This window comes from Vombatus ursinus, unplaced genomic scaffold (genome assembly GCF_900497805.2).
Source record: "Vombatus ursinus unplaced genomic scaffold, bare-nosed wombat genome assembly UNPS02014847.1, whole genome shotgun sequence".
NCBI lineage: Eukaryota > Metazoa > Chordata > Mammalia > Diprotodontia > Vombatidae > Vombatus > Vombatus ursinus.
In genome coordinates, this window is record NW_020954625.1 from 4,937,659 (window position 1) to 4,956,849 (window position 19,191).

The window sequence follows — 19,191 nt, forward strand, 5'->3', positions numbered from 1 at the left end:
GATTTGTGAGAATCCCCTATAGTGAGCACCTCCAACTTCTGGCTAATCTCTTGCTGGCCAATCAGGACTGCCTCTTCAATTTATAGCCTCCAAGAATTTCTCGGGGTCTCTGAAAGATGAAGTGGTTTGTCCAAGGTGACATGGCCTTTATGTGGCACAAGCAAGACCTGAACTTGGGTTGTCTTGCTTCCAAGGCTACTTTTCTATCCACTGGGCAGAACTAGGGAGCAGGGGTGGGGAGGGGAGAGGGGTCATCATGGTTTTGCTCAGGCAAAGGCTCCATAGGTGAGACACATTACAATTCAACAATAATCACCTTCTCCTGAAATGCACAAGAGATGGTGAGCCATAGCGGATGGAGACCTGGGCTTGGAGTCAAATCAATCAACAACTTTTTATTAAGAGCCTACTATGTGTCTGGTGCTGGGAATACAAGTACAAAGAGTGAAACAATCCCTATTTGCAAGGAGTTCATGACCTGGGTCCAGGCCTTTCCTCTTGACATATACCAGCTGTGCATTCCTAGGCAAGTAACTTACCCCACAGTGCCCCAGGTAACTTTGAATATAAATTGCAAGAACCATGGCTGATCTGTACTGATAGAAGGAGTGTCCACACCAAGAACTCCTTAAGGCCATGAAATCCAATTTGAACCAACCCCCCATGAAATCAAATTTTAACCACCCCCTATCTACTTATTTCTCTCTTAATTTGGAAACCAACATGCCATAGAGAAGGTCTTCCTTTGGACTTGGTATAGGCAACTGTAGCTGGGGACCTGGGAAAAGACTGGGAGATGGGTCTAATGACAGGGGTGTTGAATGTGAAGAGGATAGAGGTGAAGAGGTCAGTGAGTCCATCAGTCAGTCAGTCAACACCCAAGCACAAATCCTGGATTCAACAACTCAATGAGTGGTCATCTCACTTGTGCTTGAAGATAAGCAGTGATGGGTAACTCATTACTTCCCAAGGAATCCCAGGCCTCCTTGGGACAGCTTGAGCTTATTCTCTACAATAGTCGCAGGTTACTGCCACTTAACCCTTCAAGAGTGCTGGCCATTTTTGTGCACTGAGGCTGCCCGGACCCCCTTCCTCAGGAAGTCAGCATCAGGATTGGTCTGGGATCCATCTGGGCTATTCAAGGACGCTATGAATATTCAATCTCTCAGAATTCAATCAGGCAAGGGAATGTCACCATCCCAGTTTCTGTCACAAGACTGGAAGACCAATCCAAGGACCATGAGATTTAGAGCTGACAGGTCTTGAGGTCATCTTGTCCAAACCCCTTGTTTTACAGAAGAGGAAACTGAGGCCACAGAGGGCAAACAGACCTGCTTGCTGGTTGAGTTTAACTCTCTTTGGCCACAGATTCAAGCTGGATAAGCATGAACCATTAAGGATGAGCAAAAAAAAGATAGGGCACCTACTCCCGTCACCAAATTCTACAAATAAGTGACTAACAGGTCGAGAATCTGACCTGCAATCCCTTAGTTATCTGTTCATGTTGGTATGTCCTGCATCCTGAGCCAGATGGCAAGCTCACTGAGGGCAGGGCCCATGCTTTCATTTTGTATTTATCTTTTGTCATTATCTGGCTTTTGTTTTTGTATCCCAGCCTCAGCTTCTTTCACACATACACACATACACACACACACACACACACATACACACACATACGGTGCCTTGTCTATAGAATCCTGACTCTTACAACTAGAAGGGACCTCAGAAGACATCAAACCCTGCCCTTTTCTACAGCAGGAATTCCTTCTACAGCTTTTCAAATGGACCAGTCAAGTCAGGCTTTGCTTCAGTGAACTCCTTTCAGTAAAGCTCTATTTAGCCCCTGCCATGTGCAAGCTGTTGTGCCTTGGTGGCGGTTGATGTATTGGGCTTATCAGGGAGGTCTGGCATCAAGTCTGGTCTTCAACACTTACTAGCTGTGCAACCCTGGGGGCAAGTCACAACCTCTCTGAGCCTCAGTTTTCTCATCTATAAAACAGGGCTAACAATGGCACCTCTCTCCCAGCCTTATGAGGACCAGCTGAATTATATTATAAACATTAAAGTACTATTTAATGCTGTTATGATGAGGTTGGTTTTTTGAAGGAATGGGCTTGTTTTCCTCTGAAAGGATTGAACTATACAAATAGGATTTTATAATACCTCTCTGAGCCTCTGTTTTCTCATCTATAAAATAGGGCTAACAATGGCACCTCCCTTCCAGTCTTATCATGAGGATCAGCCAAAATAACGTATGCAAAATTATATCGTAAACATTAAAGTACTATATAAGGCTATTATGATGAGCTTGGTTTTTGAAGGAATGGGCTTGCTTTCTTCTGAAGGGATTGAACTAGACAAATAGGATTTTATAATACCTTTCTAAGCCTCAGTTTGCTCATTTATAAAATGGTGATAATGATACTGTATTACCCATCTCACAAGGTTGCTGTGAGAGTGGTTTGTAATTCATCTAAATATCAGCTCACAATAATAAAATAGTCAGAGTTAGCCTTGGCACGTGAGAACTGTTCAGAGGTGAGAATGCGCAGAGGATGCTTAGGTCCCACCTTGCTGGAATGGTCAAGGCATTGGGGAGGGTAAGGCCATAATGGGGGTTGAGGACCAGATTGGGAAGGGCTTTGGAGGATGCCTGGCATCATGTGGTTGACAAAATGTTCATTATCTATTTCTGATCAGGGGCTGATCTTGAGCCCCTCCCTCCCCCCCTCCCTGCCCTGGAGGTCTTGGCAGTAAGAACTAAGGCCTGGCGCTAACCTGCCAAGGAAAAATAGCCTCAGTGTCCCTTTTCAGAGGAAAGGGCCATGAAATGCCAACTGTTCTGCCCGTCTGTGCTTGATTCCCCTTTGAAGCTTTAAGGAAGACTCTGGCTGCCAACATGGTCCCCACCCCATCCCCTCAGGGTCCCACAGCTGGGTGAACAAGAGGCCCCAGCCACAGAGGGCTTTTCTTAGAACCACAGAAACACAGACTCAGAGCATGAAGGAACTTCACAGGTCATCTTCTCCAGCTCCCTCATTTGACAAGCCAATGGCCAAGAGAGACTCGAGGGGCGAGAGCAAACCACTGAACAGACAGTACTCAAACTGCCAAGCTTTCGCCAACTCCCTACGATGTGTTATATGATAATATGGTATATTCCCTATGATGAGGGGGCTGGTGGGTAGAGGAAGGTAGAAATGAACTCAGCAGACCAAGCCAAACAATTAAGAAGGAGGAGGTGGGGGCAAGCCAGAGCCAAGAGGCAAGTGGGGAAAACAGATCCAATCATAAGTTAAAGGCAGAGCATGGAGCCATGCAGACAGACGCTCCAGTCTAGGTAGCACCAACAACTGTGATGGGGTTGGTGCCAGGGCAGAGAAGACACATTACTTCCCCATCTCCTCCCTCTCTCCCTCCAGAGAAGAAGCCAAATGGTCCCATGGGTTACTTACTCATTTTGACTTCTTTGTTGCCTTCTGGGTGAGGGAAGCCTTAACTTTTGTTTTCAAATGTTCACTTTGCCTCTTAGATTTTTAATAGAGATAAAAATATGTTGAACAACATATTCATGTCTTTGCTGCAATTTACTTATTGCTGCCCTGAATAGAGGAAGGGGAACAAGACAGAACAGTCTCTTTTGAGAAATGTGAGACTCTGGCTAGTGGACACTGACCTGGGGGCTTGGAGCTAATTCAGAACTGTTGCTCCCTTGCAGCCTGGGATGCTTCCCAGTTCATGTTTTAAACTATGGATATATCTCCAAATTCCTTGTCTTTTCCCTTACAGTCTCCCATGCCTGGAAGACTCTCCATCCTGGTCTCCATCTCCTGACTTCCTCAACTACAGACTTAGCTCAAAATCCATCTTCTGCAGGAGACCTTTCCCCATCCTTCCTGCTTCTAGTGCCAGCCCTCTGAGAGATTGTCTCATTGACATCGTATATACCTTGAATGTGCATTGTTGTTTGAATATTGTCTTCCTCATTCACATGTGAGTTTCTTGAGAGAAGGAACCATATTTTCGCCTTTCTTTTAACCCCAGAACTTAGCACTGTGCCTGGCACATAGTAGGTGCTTAATTGAATTCGATGATGATAATGAAAGCAATTTGGAATTATGTAAATAAAATGACTACAGTGTCTATACCCATTGACCCAAAGTTTCCACTGCTAAACATACACCCCAAGGAGATCATTGACAAATAGAAAGGTTTCCTATGCACCAAAATGTTTCTGGTAGCACTTTTTGAGGTACAAAGAATTGGAAACAATGAAGATACCCATTAATTAAGAAATAGCTTAGGAGGCTATGGTACATGAATGCAATGGGATAAGACTGTGCTATAAGAAACTACAAGCGTAATAAATACAGAGAAGCATAAAAAGACTTATATGAACTGATGCAAAGTAAAGTAAGCAGAGCCAGGAAAACAATATATAGGATGACAACACCAATGACAACTTCTAAACCATCAAAACTGAACATTGTGAAATTATAAAGACCAAGCTTGGCCCTAAACAAAGGATATGAGAAAACATACCTCAAGTCCCTCCCTGGGGTGCAGAGGTAGGTTCTATGGGTATGGAATATTGCAAGTGTAAAGTCAATTTTTTTGTGTCGATTAATTTTGCTGAATTTTTTTCTCCTCTTAAAAATTATTTGATAAAAGGGAGACTGGGGGGTGGGGGAGGAATTAGGTAATGTAAAAAAAAAACCAAACCAAAATGTCTCAATAAAATTTATTTGTAAAAGATTAAAAACAATCCTCCAATTTAAGTTTAATTTATCAGCAGATTAACTCCCTCTATTCAGCTCCTTAAATAGTTACAAATTGAGACAGGGTCTAGTGGAAAGAATGTTTCAATAAGGATTGATCTCTGTGGTCAGTAGGAATCAAAATCTTATTCTTACATAGCATATTTGAAGTCAGTCTATCAGCTGGATTGACTTTTAAATTCCCTTCTACTTGATATCCCTGAAATATTAAAAGACCTAGAGAAAGGTTCCCAGCTTGCTGAAGAGGAGGGGCTCCTTATGAAAGGACATGGACAGGACTTGCCCAGGATGAGGAGTGGATAAGTGGCAATTTGCGCCAGGGGATGGAGGGCTCAAACCAGGGACAGCATAGACCCATCCTAGTAAAGAAGTATATTAAAAATATCTGAATGCTCTTTTCATGTCTCAATAGTGTGCAGCCCTTTAAAATCCCCTTCCTCTTCATCCTTCTCCCCCGTTCATGAACGTTCAAGTGCTCTGGTCACCATACCTAATATTATACTCTCCCACAGTCTGGTAGAGTTGGGAAATTGGGAAGATCTATTTTGGGCACCCTTCAGCCTCCCTTTCCATAGCCCTCTCCTCATCACCATCATTCCTGCCCTGTTCTTGCCCAGAGATGGAGACATGTCCACCTGAGTTTCCATAGCCCTCTCCTCATCACCATCATTCCTGCCCTGTTCTTGCCCAGAGATGGAGACATGTCCACCTGAGTTTCCATAGTCCTCTCCTCATCACCATCGTTCCTGGCCTGTTCTTGCCCAGAGATGGAGACATGTCCACCTGAGTTTCCATAGTCCTCTCCTCATCACCATCACCATCAACTGGCCTGTTGGAGATGCCCAGAGGTGGAGATGTTTCCACCTGAGAAGGAGGTTATAAAAGAACCATTACAGTACCAGTTGGACTGGCTGGCCTCAGAGACTACTTCCATCTCTGAGGCCACTGACAGTCATCATTAGAAATGCCCTTAGACCAGCATTTCCTCAGTTGTGTTCCACAGAACTATGGGATTCCATGAGATCCAAATGAGGAGACATTAATTTCTATGCTGGTGATTTTTCACTTTTGATATATTAAAAATTAAACTGTGTTACCAAAAACAATCTACTACATGCAATTCTTTTCATTAACAAAAGCCTTAATTTTTTCCTATTTTCCTCTAAATCTATGATCAGATGGAAAAGCCTAAAGAAATTCTATTAATGGTGGAATTTCAGGCACTGCGATATTTGGGGGATAAGCGAGCCTTGAATTAACACAGGTAGGTGACTACTTCCTCTGTTAATTTATCAGGCTGACTTTCAGCCCACAGACCTCTCTCTCCCTGGGAATACCTTTCACTGTGCTAACTCCATTTCCTTTCCCTTTACCTCACTGAGGCAGACACCACCCCTGCCCTCCCTGATCATTTATGGTGGATTTCACAGGCACTCTGTGCCTCTTTTGATCTTCATTTGGGTCTCTGTGATTTACCAACAGCTCTGCAGCTGGAAAAGTCATTAAGGTCATGCAAACCCAGAGGACATGCACAAGCCCCCATGGGGAAGGACAAAGAGGAGCCCAGACAACTGCTTTATCGCCACCCCCTCTTCTGGGGCTTATTGGCGCTCTCAAGGCCCCTTTTCCATCTCCCCTTAGTTATCATTCTATTCTGTTCCTTCCCCAACAAGCGGACACCCAGCTCTGGAGGACAGAGACTTGGCACAGCCCAGCCTCTCTTAAATCCAGTTCACTTGCAAGTCAAGACACCACCATCCTGATGACATGGTCCTCTTGTAGAGTGAAGGACAGACAAGGTGCAGCCTCGGGGAAGGGGGAAACCCCTACACCCAGAGGTGGCTCATTCCACTTGGGAACAGTGCTGCTACCAAGCGCTCCCCTTCTCTTGGGCCTGAATCCTTCTCTCCACAACTTCCACTGACTGCTGGAGCCGAGCTCAGAACGAGGCTTAATCTCTGTTCCACATGACAGCTCTTCAAATCCTTGAAGACAGCTATTATTGCTCTCCTAAATCTTCCCTTCTCTGCACTATCTCAGCTCTCCTCACCAATCCTCATATGGTAGGCTCGCTCTCCAGCCTGCTCACTGCCCCCCTCACCCTCCTCTGTGCACAGGATGCAAGGGAAAAGGGCCCTGACTTTGGGGGCATGGGCCTTGGGTTCAAATCCCACCTTGGAGGCTTGCTACCTGTGTGACCTCGCCTGGGGCCCAGGCAGGTTTTCTCACCTGTAAAGTAAGGGGGGCAGGATGGACTAGATGGCTTTAAATCTGCAGTTCCCTGACTCTGTGCTCTGCCCTGTGGTCTCCAGGACCAAACCCCAATATTACAGATGTAGGGGGACCAGGGCAGTCGATGGCAAGAGGGCCCCCTTCTCTTCCTGGATGCTTCTGGCAGTCTCTAAGCATGTCAGCTTTTCTGACTGCCACATCACACTGCTGACTCAGAGCTGGAAATCTGGCTTCCACCTGTGTTTCCAGTTCTCTCTCCCTCCCTCCCTCCCTCTTTCCCTCCCTCCCTCTCTCTCTTTCTTTCTCTCTCTCTCTGTCCCCCTCCCTCCCTCTACCCCTCTCTTTCTCCCTCTCCCTCCTCCTCTCCTCTCTTCCTCTCCCTCCCCCCTCCTCTTCCTGCTCCTCCTTCTTTTTCATCATCATCATCATCATCATCATCATCATCATCATCTTCTTCTTCTTCTTCTTTTCTCTTTCCCTCCCACCCTCTTTCTTCCTCCCCCTTTCTCTCTTTTTCCCTCACTCTTTCCCCTCCCTTCCACCCTCTCTCCTTCTCTCCCTCCCACCTTTTTTCTTTCTTTCTCCCTAGCCCTCCTTCTCTCCCTCCCCCCTCTTCTTCCTCTCCCTCACCATTTCTTACTTATCCTCCCCCTTTCTTCTTTCCTTCCCCTTCTCTTCCTTTTCCTTTTTCATCCTGACCATAAATATCTTCCCCACCAGCTCATCATGGGCTCTTAAAGGTGGAAAGAACCTTAGAGATCATCTAGTCCAGAGCCCTTGTTTTACAGATATGGGGAAACTGAGGCCCTGAGAGACGTGGCTTGCCAAACAGAGCTTGCCACACAGAGCTCTTTCAAGGTTAAGACTTGTCATGAAGGAAAGGTGACAGGTTAACCTGTTGGGGGAGGTGGGGACACTGGGGTCTGGTGGAAAGAGAATGGAGTCCTATGTTCAAACCTTGATTCTGCTATTTATTGTGTGACCTTGGAGAAGTCACATAAATTCTTGACCTGTGTCTCCTCACTGTCAAATGAGGGGTTGGAATAGATCATCTCCAAGGTCCCTTCTAGCTCTAAACCACTACCCTGTACCATAGACTCAAGCTGGAAGGTTGTTAGGGGCCACTGAGTGAGTCCTGGGAAACTGAGGTCCAAGGAGATTTAGTGACTTGCTTCAGATTGCCCAGATCATGTCAGAGGCAGGATTCAAACCCAAGTCCTAAACAACTGTTTTTTTCCCCTCTGTACCATGCTAGTGGTCAGGAAGGGTGACTCAGAGCAGGAGATCAGGCCCTGGCCTTGTTACCCAATGTGGGAATACATTAGGGTACTGGGCAGTTTAGGAGGTTGGGGGGATTAGACATAGAAACTTAGGGAGGAGTCAAACACAATTCTTCCCCTTTGGACTTGTGAGTCAGCTATGGGCTTCCTTCCCAGCCACACAACTAAAAGGTCACCCTGTGACTCTTCTGTGGGCCTCTCTTCATTTCTAGAAGGTCTCTCCCCACCTCTCCTATACAGGCCCAGGTTCGTGTCTTCAGGATCTTCCCCCGTTCCCCTCCCCCTCCCCCAAGGAACTCTCTGACTATGACCTGTCAGCCACAAGCAGACCAGCTTTCTTTGGAGGACTTGGGTTGTTGTTTCTCCTTCGTTTTAGAAGAGGATCAATGTCATCACAGGGTGAAGATTTGACTTCCGAGTGAATTGGATTTCAGGAAGGCAGAGCTGCACAAAATCATCAGCCTCACTTTCTCATCCAGAGTCATCCAAGTCCAGTGGCAGGACAACAGTCAGGATGACTGGTGATGGCCTGGGATGCAGCGGATGACCTTGGCGTCTCTGATGTCTGACCAAGCTCCAAGCGCTCCACAACACCTGCTTCACAGCCTTCATGGCCATTCTACTCCACTGGGGCAAGTCTTCACATGCTGGGGGTAGACATCCTCTAACTCCCCAGTGGGTTTAAGGCCCGTTGACTATCCTCAGCCTGGTTTAGCCCTTCTATTGAGACAATTTCACCAGAGTATGGCTGCTGAGCATGGTACAGCCTCTTGGAGCCATAGGTGAGAGTTGGGTGCCAGGTGGACACCAAAGGCAGATGAGCAGCACTGAAAAGGGCTTAGTAAGCCCTCACACCAGAGGTGCTAGTCCTCCTTGAATACCCCACACACTCCTTTGGATATGGCAGACAGCAAGACTCACAACACAGGGGGCAGAGCGTTTTGAGTCTAATGTAGGAATTCATTCATTCACTCGACAAATGTTTATTAAGAATTTACTGAGGGCTGCTAGGTGGCGAAGTGGATACAGCACCGGCCCTGAAGTCAGGAGGACCTGAGTTCAAATCCGGCCTCAGACCAAACACTTGACGTGTACTAGCTGTGTGACCTTGAGCAAGTCACTTAACCCTGATTGCCTCACTTAAAAAAAAAAGAATTTACTGAATTCATTGCACAGTGCTAGGTACTAGGAAAGGCATATGGTTTAAATAAGATGTCACCCCTGCCTTTACAGAGCTTATAGTCTAGTTGTGAGATAAGACAAGACAAAGATAACTCTGGTATACAATATTCAATTCCACTTATCATGTAGAGTGCAGGATAATTCTTTGACTCATCTGGTTTTGGAACCTCAGTGCCATCTTTGACTCCTTGTTCTACCTTATTCCACAGATCCAATCAGGGGTCAGATCCAGTTTTTACCTCTTCTACAGCTCCCACATTCATCCCTTTCTCTCCACTCACGTAGCCACCAGCCTAATTGCAGCCCTTCTCACCTCTTGCCTCAATCATTGCAATAGCTCTCTAACTGATTTCCCTTCCTTAAGTTTCTTCCCACTTCAGACCAGCTTTTGTTGCTCAATCATGTCTGATTGTGACTTCATTTGGGGTTTTCTTGGCAGAGATACTGGAACGGTTTGCTATTTCCTTCTCCAGCTCATTTGACAGATGAAGAAACTGAGGCAAACAGGATGAAGTGACCTGCCCAGGGTCACACAGCTACTAAGTGACAGAGGCCAGATTTGAACTCAGGAAGATGAGTCTTCCTGACTCCAGGCCCAGCACTCTATCCACTGTACTACCCACCAAAGGGATTTTTCTTAACTGGACATCTAACCCTGTCACTCTCCTAAAACTCTAATGGCTCCCTACCACCTTCAGAATCAAATAAAAACTCCTCTGTTAGGCATTTCAATTTTTACACAGTGTAGCACCATCCTGCCTTTCAACCTTATTACCTATTACTCCTCTCCTTGTACGTTATCTCCCATCACCATGCCTTTGCTGCGGCTCTTCCCAATGCCGGGAATGCTCAACCTCTTCAATCCCTGATTTCCTTCAAGACTCAGATCAAACCTCCCTCCACATGAGGTCTTCCCTCCTCCCTCAGCTGCTCCCCCGCCACTTCTAACTCTGTGTGTGTGTGTGTTGTATATACCAAGAATTATATATGTTCTCTCCCCCTTTGGTATTAAACTGTTTGAGGAGAATGGTTTCATTTTATCTTATCTCCAGTGCTTAGCACCATGCCTGGAAAACAATAGGTGTTTAATAAATGCTTATTGGTTGATTGATAAAGTATTTCCTCTGTGAAATACTTTGGGCACTGTAGCAGGTACTGGGGATAAAAAGATAAAAAAGGAAAGTTCCTACCCTCAAGGACTATAGGATCATAGATTTGTAGCTAGAAAGGGCCTTGAACAGGGATCTACATTCCCCACTTGATAAATGGTCAAAGGATATGAACAGGCAGTTTTCAGAAAAAGAAATCAAACCTATCAATAGTCACATAAAAAATGCTCTAAATTACTACTGATTAGAGAAATGCAAATTTAAATAACTCTCAGGTACCACCTCACACCTATGAGATTGGTTAATATGACAGAAAAGGAAAATGACAAATGCTGGAGAAGATGTGGAAAAATAGAGACACTAATGCACTGTTGGTGGAATTGTGAGCTGATCCAATCATTCTGGAGAACAATTTGAAGTTATGCCCAAAGGGCTATTAAACTGTGCACACCCTTTGATTCAGCAACATCACTACTAGGTCTGTATCCCAAAGAAATGAAAGAAAAGGGGAAAGGACCTATTTGTACAAAAATATTTATAGCACCTCTTTTTGTGGTGGCAAAGAACTGGACATTGAGGGGATGCCTGTCAACTGGGGAAAGGCTGAACAAGTCATGGTATATGATTGTGATATTATTGTGGTATAAGAAATGACAAGCAAGATGCTTTCAGAAAAACCTGGAACAACTTACCTGAACCGATGCAAAGTAAAGTGAGCAGAACCAGGAGAACATTGTACATAGTGACAGCAATATTGTATGATGATGAACTATGAATGATATATCTATTCTCAGCAATACAGTTATCCAAGAAAACTGCAAAGACCCATAATGAAAAATTCTGTCTATCTCCAGAGAAAGAACTGATGAACTCTGGATGCAGATAGAAACATACCCTTTTAAACTTTATTTTTATTGTATCATTTTGTTTGTGTTTTCTTTTGCAACATGGCTAATATGGAAGTATGTTTTGCATTATTTCACATGCATAATTGATATCAAATTGCTTGCCTTCTCAATGAGAGAGGAAGGGCAGGAAGGAGAGAGAGAATTTGGAACTCAAAATTTTAAAAAAAAATTGTTAAAATGTTTTTTTTATATGTAATAGGGATATATTCAATGAAATAAGTAAAAATAATTTTTTAAAAAGGGAATCTAGTCCACCACTACCTCTCATTTTACAGAGAAGAAACTGAGGCCCAGAGAGATTATTTGCCCATGGTCACACAGCTAATAAGTGTCTGAGGTGGGATTTGAACCCAGGTCTTCTGATTCTAAGTCTTCCAACCCATCTGCTACATTTTACCATTCTGTCGCAAAGAGAAGTGTATCAGAAGTACAAGCCAAGTGTTATGTGAGAACTGGGGGTAACATGAAGAAACCACGGCCGTGGCTTGCTGTTGGCACATGGACTGGATCCCAGATATCCTGGGCCCCTAGTGCTGAAATCACTGCAGCCTGGAGGGCTCCAGACACCATTGCTGGTGCAGTCCCACCAGGGTGTCTGGCCTTGTCCTGCCCTTCTTCCCTTGATCAGTCCAATCTAATTCCCCCACCCTTCTCTGAGCTGTGGGAATTTCATTCTCTCAGTGTCCAAGGCTGGGGAAAATCCAGTCAAACCAAGCAGAGGCAGCCCCCAGATATGGGAGGTCCTTCCTTGCCTTATTTGCTTGGAATGATGTTTTCTTCCCTGAGGCAACATCCTCAATGACATGGAAAGAATCTTGGATCTGAAGTAAGAAGACCTTGGTTTGAGCCTCAGCTAAATTACTGTGTGAGTTTGGGTAAATCTCTCTCTGGGCCTCAGTTTCCTCATCTGTAAAATGAAAGGATTGAACTGTTCCTTTCTTTTCTAAATCCTATCTGAATCACATCTATCCTTCAAGACCCAGCTTACATGTCACCTCCATGAAGCCATTAATGCCCCCTACCCCTGTGTGTGTGTGTGTGTGTGTGTGAGACACAGAGAGAGAGAGAGAGAGAGAGAGAGAGAGAGAGATCGCACACACACACACCCCACCCCAAGGATTCCTTCCTCCTCTGACCTCCTTCAGAATTAAGACTTCTGGGTTGGATGACATTAAGTTTTAATTCAAAGGTCAATTATCAAAAGGCTGTTTCACCATGTGAAAAGTCTTATGCTAGCTAGAGGATTCAAAATCACAGTTCCTGCCTTCAAGGAGCTTATAGTCTAATAGGAGAATGTGACGTGGACATAAAGGAGTATGATACAAGGTGGAACATGACAGGAGTAGGGCAAAGAGCTACAAATTTTCTAAATAAGATGGAGAGAGGGAAAAATGGATGGGCCTCAGTTTCCTTATTTGTAAAATGAAGAAGCTGGACTGGATGACCTGAGTTCCCTTCCAGGTCTAGTCTATGTCTATGATCCGGTGACTGTGTGTGAGCCTGCTCACCTCGATTAACCTCAACCGCAATTTTCCTGCCTGTAATAAAGACAATACTTTTATTACCTACCTCCCAGAGCTATTTATAGGTTCGTAGATTTAGAGCTCTAAGGGATGTGGGAGGTCATCAAGCCCAAATCTCTCATTTTAAAGAGGAAGAAACTGAGGCCCAGGAAGGGGAGGTGGTTTGCCCAGGACACACAGGAAGGAAGTGGCCTGGCTAGGACTCAAACCCAGTTCCTCACTCCAAATGGTGAGAAAAGAAGGCGTTTTTAAGTGCTACCAAAAAAAGAAAAAAATGAATTATTGTACTAGACTCAGAAGTCTGGGGGTTTTACCTTCAGTGGGGGAGGGATGTGGTCAGACCTCTGCAAATTTCAGGGATGGTAAGAAAGATGAATGGGAGGCAAAGAGGCCAAGTAGGAGGCTACTAGGAGAGCTGAGTTGAGAGCCTGCCTGATCTAAGGTGATGGTTCTAATGGGAGTGGAGCAGAAGAGAAATGGTAGAATCTCACACCCATAGGCTAGAGCTGGTCAGGCCCTTAGAGCTCATCTCCATGCGTTTCAGTCTTAACTATCAGCTGCCTGAAGGCAGAGCCAGGGGTCTTCTCTCTCATCCCTGGCAGGGTGAGGTAGGTTCACCGCAGGCTCTCAGTAAGAACTTGAATTTAATCCGCCCAACTGGACGCCCAGCCTGAGGCAAACCATGGACCAGAAGCGTGAGAGACCTCAAGGACGGTGGGAGGAAAGTGTACCAAAGCAGGAGGGCATCCGTAGGATTGCCTCTGGAAACCCTGAGGGTGACTCATTCCCTTTTCTCCCTCTTCTCCACAAGGACAAGGCAATAAAAGCTGGGCAACTGGGGGAAATGGGGGTGGGCGGAACTTTCGGAAGGGAAAATGCCCCCAGGGGCCAGTTTTGCCTCCGGACACCCGGGCACTCTTCCCAACGCCAAGGGTGGGGGTGGGGATCTCGGGCTGGGGTAGGGCCCCGGAGCCGGCTGGAGTCCAGTCCCTAGCTAGAGTGGGGGTGGAGAGAAGTCGTGAAGTCACCACTTTTTTCAGTCCAGGGCACCAAGGAGACATCCTAGCTCAGGGGAGAGGGCGGGAAGGGGAAATAAAGGCACTAGACCCCAGGGGACCAAGAGCCCTGGCTCTCCAGGGCCCGACCTGGTGCGCCAGCACCTATAGGACTGGGGTAAGCGGAGGCAGGTAGGAGCCTGCTCCGGGCGGGATAGCTTCGGGGCTTAGCTACCGTGGTCAGTCACCGGGAGCGCAACCTATGATCAAGTTACCTTGGCCCATTCCAACCCCATCCCTATGAGTGCCTGCGCTGGGGAGCGGGCTCCCAACCTCGCGAGCGCGTCCAGAGGATTTCATGTCCCCCGTTTCCCTGCCAGAAACTCATTTCTTCCGCCAACTTCCTCGAAGTCGCCCACCCCCATTTCCAGTCCTCTTTCCCAATGTGAACAAGTCCTGGGAACTCAAGAGGCGCCCAGGGTGCACAGTCCGGCCCCCAGAAGATCAGAGATAATGTAGAACTAAATTAAACACTTGAAGAGATAAGGGGGCAAGTGCAGGATGGCACGGGACCGGGAATGGAGTAGCAGGACAGAGGGAGAAAAAAAAAGAGTGATAGACAAAAAAAGGCATAAGGAAAGATAGTGGAGACAGAAAGGAAAAGAGAAATAAAGGAGAGAAGCAAGAGAAGAGGGGAAAGACGGGGAAAGAGAAGGGAAGGGAACAACTGAGGAGAGAGAAGAGACGCAAAGAGGCAGAGAGATACAAGGAGAGAGGGGAGAGAGAGAAGAGGCAAGAGAAGAAAACGAAGGAGAGAAAAAAGGAGGCAGAAAGAAGGGAAGAGGAGAAAAGAGAGTGTAGAAAAGAAAAAAAGGAGAGAAGCAAAGGAAAGAGAAAGAGAGACTCTGAAAAAGAGAAGAGGAGAAATGAAGAGGAGAGAAGGGCAGGATAGCTAGTGGCAGGGGCAGGGGCAAAGCGGGGGCAGAGCAGAGCAGGACGGGGCAGGGCAGGGCCCACAACAAAGAGCACCGACCTCCTCCAGCAGCTGGTTGACTCTTCCCAAAATAGCCTCCTCCATTTGGTGCGCGGCCAGCCAGGCGGGGGGCTGCGGGGGCTGCTGCGGGGGCGGGCGCCGCTGCTCGGCTTCCAGCCGGCCCAGGCGGGACTGCAGCTCCGCGCTCCGAAAGTGCACTAGGAGGCTGAGCGCCAGCGAGAAGAGGGACACGCCGCCCAGCAGCGCGCAGCTCCGGGGCAGCGGGGGCCGGGGGCACGGCTCCCCCCGGGCCGCTGCCGCCGCGTCGCTGGCCCCTTGGCGAGCCTTGTCCTCGATCATGCCCGTCCGCCCAAGAGCCAAGAAATAAGTGAAGCGCTGCTCGGGTCCGCTCACGGTCTCCCTCGGCCGTGGGGGCGCTCAGGGGGGCAGCCGACCAGCAGCGCGGAGGACGGGGTCGAGGGGCACGGTGTTGGCGAGGTCCGGCGCGCAAACTTGGAGAGCCAAACGGGCCGCGCGCGACGCGCGGGAGCCAGTCCCAGACTGGCCAGGCAGCGGGACCGAGGCTTAGCGCGCTCCGTGTTCGCCAGTGCCGGTCCGGGGGCTCGTGCCGAGAGGGAGCGAGCTCCAGAGAGCGAGCCAGCGAGCTAGTGTCCTCCCCTTCTTGCTCTTCCTCCTCCTCCTCCTCTTCGTCCTCCCCCTCCTCCTCCTCCTCCTCCTCCTCCTCTTCCTCCTCCTCCTTCCTCTGGCTGGGGTGGGTCTCCCCGGGGTTTGTCAGTTTCGGTTCCGCGGAGGAGCGAGGGAGGGATCGGCCAGAAGAGTCCCCATTAGAGAGAGGTGTTTGCCACCGCCGCCTCCTCGGAGGTGTGCCGGGCCCGATTCGGGCGCCTCTGTAACTTGACACACTCCCCAGCTACAGGGATCCGATGAGCAAGCCCTGCTGCATCCCCTCCCCCTCTCTCTCTCTCTCTCTCTCTCTCTCTCTCTCTCTCTCTCTCTCTCCCTCTCCCCTCCCCTTCCTCCCTCCCTCCCTCCCCCTCTCTCTGACTTTCTCTCCTCCCTATTTCTCTCTTATCCCTCCCCTCTACCTGTATTCCTCTTTCTTTCTCTCCCTCCTTTCCCCCTTTCTCTCCCTCTCCTCCTCTCACAAGTTATTTATTTATTTATTCATGCAAAGTTGCTCAGTGGGATGGAAGATTAAGTCTTATTCTCCTCCTCACTCATCCCCCAAAGTCCCCACCCTGGGGCTCCCAGTTCCCTTTGAAGTGTCTCTTGGGCAGTTATTTATAGGCAGGAAAGAGATTGGGCTAGAGTGCGGGGGCTTCAGGTTTTTCTGCCCTCTTCTGTATCACACCAAGGTGGGGAGACTGGTTGGGTTTTTTCTCTTTCCCTCCCCAAGGCAGCTTGGTGAGGCGGGACCATCCTCAAGCTCCCTACCACTTCCCAGAAGTTTGCAGAAGTGGACTTCTTGGGATACGTGCAAAGAAGGGGAAGATTCCGTTGGTATTCCCCAACTGGGTCACTATTATATGCTCATCTTTGGGGTTCCCCTGGAGGGGCCTTAGGTCCCCACAGTTCTGCCAGCCATTCCCACTACTGTCTTGGGCATCCGCCTCTTTCTTCAGCTCCCAAGTCTACAGACTCACCCTAGGTCGGCCTCAGTAGGATGTCCATCATATCTTGCCATTCAAATATCACTCACTGCATCTTGTCCCCAATTCAACAATTATAGAACTTAAGAATGGAGTACCAGGCCGTTGGGGGAGGAGACAGAATTTGGAAAAGATTCACTCACTCTGCCTTCCCTGAGCTTACAGTCCTGAGGATAAGACAAATGCAGCTAAGGTACCAAATTATAGTATATGTACGTATGGTATAGTAGAGAGGTATAAACCCAAGTACTCTGTGATGCCTGGGAAACAGCCTGCTATTATCAACTTTGGCAATCAGGGAAACGTTGGAGGCAGTGCTTGAGGTGGGTAGGGATTGAATTAGTGGGAGAGGAAAAGAGATATTCCAGGTATAAGGAATAATGGGAACAAAAATAGGGAGTCAGACCACAGTATTCATTTGAGGTACAGAAATTAACCTGTTTTGTCCAATAACAAGGACATAAGAGAGGCATAACTTAAGACTGGAAAGAAGGTAGTACCAGATTGGAGAAGTCCTCGTATGTCAGACAAAGGAATGTGAAGGGAATTGTGATTTTCATAGTAATCGATATGATATGTGTAATGAATATACGAATAGATTAAATTCTCAGAATTGCCTCTTCTAGCTACACATTACACGTATATCGATTAATATGAAAATAGTACTCAATATGAAAATCATAGGAATTGGTAGGGAATCAATAGGGAATCATGAGATGGCTGTTGCTGTTGTCTGTCCTTTGTTCTCAAAGAGGACCATGACATCGGGAATGTCATGGTGCCATGATATGCAAGTGAACTGGATTTAAGTGAGGGAGGGCCATGTAGTCACCAGTCTCGCTTTTTCCTCCGGAGCGATCTGGGTCCAGTGGCAAGATATAGATCAGGATGACTGGCGATGGCCCCCCATGGGAGGGAGATCTTTGAGCAGAGGAGGGAGGGGTCCTACCAGACCTTCCCACCCATCCATTATCTCACATCTTCCTTCTGAAAGGGGAGCAATCAGCCTGCCTTAGGACCACTAAAGGAAAAGACATAAGAACTGACAGGGTCCCACTGACTCCTGCCTGAGGGATGGACAGAGGAGGAAGCCCAGAGCAGAGGGAGGCTCATCCCAGGAGACTGGAGAACTGGGATGGGGAAGATAGAAGAGGCATTGAATGTGTATGCCTGCCATCAGGCTAAGCTCAAAGAGTCAAGCATCTGTATGGAGAAGCTGGAACAGAATCACCTTCCCTCTCCCCTCCCCTGCATCAGGGAGGGTAGTATCTAACCCAACTCCCCCTTCCTGCACTTTTTCCTTGGGGGCAGCCAGAAGTTTCCTGTGGGGATCCAAGAGCGCTCATAAAGTATCCCCTCGACCTTGTTTTCTCTCCCTTCGTCCCGGCTATCTTTCTTACTTAAAAAACCATCATTCTGAATAATCAGCTCTAAGTAACTCTGTCTATTCAGACCTTATCTCTTAGGGGCTCATAACATTCCCGCACAGGTGGAGGGGGAGAGAGGACATATATGGTGGGAGAGAAACAGAAGAGTGAAAGGAGGGTCAAGTCAATTGCCTTCCTCTGGGCCCTTAGTAGTAAAATATTGACTGCACTTACTATAGTGTCAGCAAGTGTAATATCTCACATCATATAATAACAATATATCTCTCTTGTGATACATAAGGGTTTCAAGGAACCTTAAGGATCATCTAGTCCAAACCCCTGGTTCTTTTTTCCAAAGGAGGAGGTTGAGGCCTAGAAAGCAGAAGCAGTTTGTCCAAGGTCACACAAATAATAAGAGAGATGGGACTTGAAATCAGATCTTGGGACTCACTTATTACCCATGGAACTTCTATGTCTTCATTTCTTCCCTCGTAAACATTGAAGGGATTGGACTGAGTGACTTCTAAGATCTCCATTTTCACTGAGTCTATGATCTATGATATGGCATTCTTTCCATTGTACACTAACTCTATGCCGTATGTAATTATTTAATCGTCATTAAGAGGCAGATGTGCGGATCCCCGATGAAAGATAGGGGAGTAGACTTGGACTCAGGAATTGTTGTTGTTCAGTCCTGTCCCACTCTTCGTGACCCCACTTGGGGTTTTCTTGGTAGAGATGCTGGAGTGGTTTGCCATTTCCTTCTCCAGCTCATTTGACAGATGAGGAAACTGAGGCAAACAGGGTGAAGTGGCTTGCCCAGGGTCACACAGCTAGTAAGCCTCTGAGGCCAGATTTGAACTCAGGAAGAGGAGTCTTCCTGACTCCAGGACCGACAGTCTATCCACTGCACCACCGAGCTTCCCAGAAATATCTGGGTTCAAATCTGGCCTCTGACACTAGAGCTCTCAGCCTCCAGCAACTCATAGGTTTTTCATCAGTTTAAGACAGTAAGTAAGAGTGTTCTGAGTCCTTTAGGTGAGGAAACCTGGGGGGCAATTGGTTCAGCGCGGAGAACGCTGCACTGGGGAGTCAGAAGAGTTAGATCTGCCACTGACTTGGTGTGTTTCCTCCGTATCTAGAAGACCTCTTGGGTCCCCTTTCTGCTCTGTCT

General features: G+C 47.3%; 1 protein-coding gene across 1 annotated transcript in view; it reads right to left on the minus strand.

Annotated features, from left to right (window-relative positions):
- The window catches only part of COL13A1 (collagen type XIII alpha 1 chain), a 212,940-nt gene extending 197,600 nt beyond the window's left edge, over positions 1-15,340 (minus strand). Inside the window, exon 1 of the mRNA XM_027840607.1 lies at positions 15,041-15,340. Within this exon, the coding sequence (XP_027696408.1) occupies positions 15,041-15,340 (300 nt within the window). The remainder of the gene's footprint in view (positions 1-15,040) is intronic.
- Positions 15,341-19,191: the final 3,851 nt, after the last annotated feature.